Genomic DNA, 3,278 nt, shown 5'->3' with positions numbered 1-3,278 from the left:
CCGGGAACACGGGCCGGATCGGGTGGGAGGCCCTAGGCCGCGGTCTGGGTGCCAAGAACCGCCGAGCCTCCTGCCCGGCCTGCGGTGTGGGTGCTCGTTACGTCCCGTCCCGGAATATAAGGCGGAACTTGGGCCTGCTCGGCACTTCGTCGTGCCAGTCTCGGCATTGCGGTTCGTCACTCTAGGCTGGTCGGTTGCAGGAACTCGAGGGGAAACATGCCCAGAATAACGCTGAACGGCATCACGGTGGATTTCCCCTTCCAGCCCTACCCGTGCCAGGAAGCCTACATGGGCAAGGTGCTGGAGTGCCTGCAGAAGGTGAGGCGGCCCCTGCCCCTGCCGTTTATTTCTGACTAATAAAGGGCCTCTCTCAAAAGCAGTTGTCACAATTCGAGTTTACTTTGTGTTAGCCGTGTGCTGCCTTGTCTGCCTCTTCTCTGGCCTCTTTTACTTGTATTTTTGTTTTACTCCGTAGCTGTGTGCAGGTGGTGTCGGTAGAAATGTCGATGGGCTGTTTCTTCCTGATACGGGAAAAGGGAGAGAAGCTGCAGCAGGGTGTTCCTGCAGCCTGCCCTCTGCTCCCGGGGGTTCGCTTTGGTACTGTTAGGCCTTGGCCTGCTAGTGTTACTTCGTGTTTTATCTACAATAGGACATCAAATAAGAAGATGGTTTTTACAACAGTTACCTTTGTTTTTTGGTTGGTTAACAGATCTGTGGTCCCTGTGCTTGTGAGACATCAAAGAAGCTTGTGGGGGAAGCATTGGCTTTCCACATGGCTCTGCATTCATAGACTAGAATCACAGAATTGTTTTGGTTGGAATCACAGGTTTATCTGGTTGGATCTTTAAGATCACTGAGTCCAGCTGTTCCCCCTGCGCTGCCAGGGTCCCTAAACCATGTCCCTCAGCACCACTTCCACACATCTGTTAAACCCCTCCAGGGACAGGAGGGGACAGAGCTGCCCAGGACACCACTGCCCTGGGCAGCCTGTTCCGAAGCTTCACCACCCTTTCTGTAAAGAAATTCTTCCTGATGTCCAACCTAAATCTCCCCTGGTGCAACTGGAGGCCGGTTCCTCTAGTACTGTCCTTTAAGATCAAGTCCAGCTGTTAACCTATTCCTCTATGGCATGGGCAGGGGTTTGGTTCCTGCTCGGTATCTCCTTGATTTACAGTAGAAGTGTCGTGAGCCTAGTATGTGTGTTTAAAACCTTTCCATATGCTCAAACAGGCATTAGCCCAGCCCTGCAAGCTCAGCTGCTATTTTTTCTGCGACTTGTAGTATTCTGCACTTTAAAATGGTGACATCCAGTAGGACGAGGTGTTCAAAGCACCTGCAAAGGTTTCTGCTCAAACTGTGACCTGGGATATAGGCTTCATTCGAAAGGAAAGCGGCAGTCTGTGATCCAAGAGTTGCTGTCTGGGGTGTTTGCTATAACTTGGCATATTTTCAGGTATTTATGCTGAAACGTGATGCATTCTAGCTGCTCTAGTGATTGTTTATTTACCGAGGAGACGCAGCACTGCACACAGACCTCTTCTAGCTCAATCTCCAAGTTGCACATTTTTCCCCTGTTAATTTTATTTCTCTTCACCGAAGAAGGTAAATGGCATTTTGGAGAGCCCTACGGGCACGGGGAAGACCCTCTGCCTGCTCTGCTCCACGCTGGCTTGGCGGGAGCACTTCAAAGACACGATCTCAGCCCGCAAAATCGCACAGCGTATGGGCGGTATGGAACTCTTCCCTGAGCGGCCCATGTCGTCCTGGGGCAGCGCTGCCACCGATGCCGATGCCCCCGGTGAGTACCGCCGGTTGTGTGCTCAGTAGAGTGATACAGGACCTTTTATCTACCTTTGTGGTAAGTGTGTAATTGTAGCAGTCATGGAGCCAGTTTGACACCTTTTTATAGCTCTTAAGGCTGTTTTACATATTTTTTTATTTTCTTAGAGCACTAGGAACTCATTTTGTGCGTGTGAATAGTTAGATGACAAAATATCTTGCTGTCTACAAGGCAAACTGTTACCATAGTACCAGCTGGGAAGGGAGGCTAATAATATCCCCAGTTCTTCTTTCCCTGCTCATGGTTTTTTTTTTTTTTTTTCTCCTCTCTTTTGGCAGCTTATTACACGGATGTTCCCAAAATCATTTATGCCTCCAGAACTCACTCCCAACTCACACAGGTCATTAACGAATTAAGGAGCACAGTCTACAGGTAAATGTGGTTTAGGGTGATGTTCCTGTTCTCAGAAAAGGTGGAGAAACGGTTCAGTCATTGTGTGAATTTCCATGCCTGCACGGATAAGAAGCTGATGCCCGGTGCAGTGTCGTTCTCTTAACTTGCATGTGTAGAGCCAGGATTTCTTTGTGCTTGGGTGAGGGTTTTTTTCATGCTTTACATCTTCTCTTCTTTCCTTCAGTCACAGATTTTCCTGAATTGGGTCTGGTTTTGGTTCTTTACTTCACTCGTTTCCTTCTAAAATTACCGTTCTTTGTATTTTTTGTTTTTCTGGGGCATTTCTTTAAGGCTGTGGGAAACTGTTATGACGTCACGTTCCTTAGGCTGATGTGATTTATGAAGAATGTGGTAGTTCTGTGCCTGTCTGCCTCCGTTTTTAGCTGCTGACGTGCCCCTGTGCTGACTGAGCTCTTTGGACAGGCAGGAGTCATTTGTTTACGTGTTTCTTGTAAAGGTGCAGCCTGGAAATGCACACAGAAAGCGTGGTGAATGTTTGTAATGCGTTAATTCTCGTCATAACCATGCTCTAAAAATCACAGCCAGCCTGGAAGAGCTGGTGAGGGACGGCAGGCCCCAGCTTCTTCGGCTGAACTGTCGTAACAGAGCCCACAGTTTGTGGGGGATGATGTGAGCTGCTGCTGCCCCCTCCTGCTCTAAACTGCTGCTTGTTGCTGCTCCCAGGAGAAACCCAGTACCACAAAGTCACACAACAGCTGTAGCTGTTACAGACAGACCAGTTTACCGCTGCTGGTTCTGCCGCCTGTTTTGGGCTCGTCTAGTCGTGAGCCTTTTGACACCCCACCTGTTCACCTGTGCTCTTCCTTCTCGCCTCATTTTCCATTTGGTTTTGTGGATTCTGTCGGAACAGGCCGAAGATCTGTGTTTTGGGCTCCCGAGAGCAGCTTTGCATCAATCCTGAAGTGAAGCGACAGGAGAGCAACCACATGCAGGTGAGGGCAGAGCCTTGGCCGCATGCGCAGGGAGGACGTGGGGCTGTTTTGTTTTGGCATATGGGGTGTAATTCTTAACCCTGATGTTGTTT

At 49.4% G+C, this 3,278-nt stretch overlaps 1 protein-coding gene across 1 annotated transcript in view; it reads left to right on the top strand.

The window, feature by feature from the left end:
* Positions 1-216: 216 nt before the first annotated feature.
* RTEL1 (regulator of telomere elongation helicase 1) overlaps positions 217-3,278 on the top strand; it is a 41,285-nt gene continuing 38,223 nt past the window's right edge. The window contains exons 1-4 of the mRNA XM_010132366.1: positions 217-318; positions 1,600-1,798; positions 2,119-2,212; positions 3,105-3,186. Of these exons, the coding sequence (XP_010130668.1) occupies positions 217-318; positions 1,600-1,798; positions 2,119-2,212; positions 3,105-3,186 (477 nt within the window). The remainder of the gene's footprint in view (positions 319-1,599; positions 1,799-2,118; positions 2,213-3,104; positions 3,187-3,278) is intronic.

Source organism: Buceros rhinoceros, unplaced genomic scaffold (genome assembly GCF_000710305.1).
Source record: "Buceros rhinoceros silvestris isolate BGI_N320 unplaced genomic scaffold, ASM71030v1 scaffold6933, whole genome shotgun sequence".
Lineage (NCBI taxonomy): Eukaryota > Metazoa > Chordata > Aves > Bucerotiformes > Bucerotidae > Buceros > Buceros rhinoceros.
Note: the sequence above shows the minus strand (reverse complement) of the source record. Positions and strands in the feature narration are given on the sequence as shown.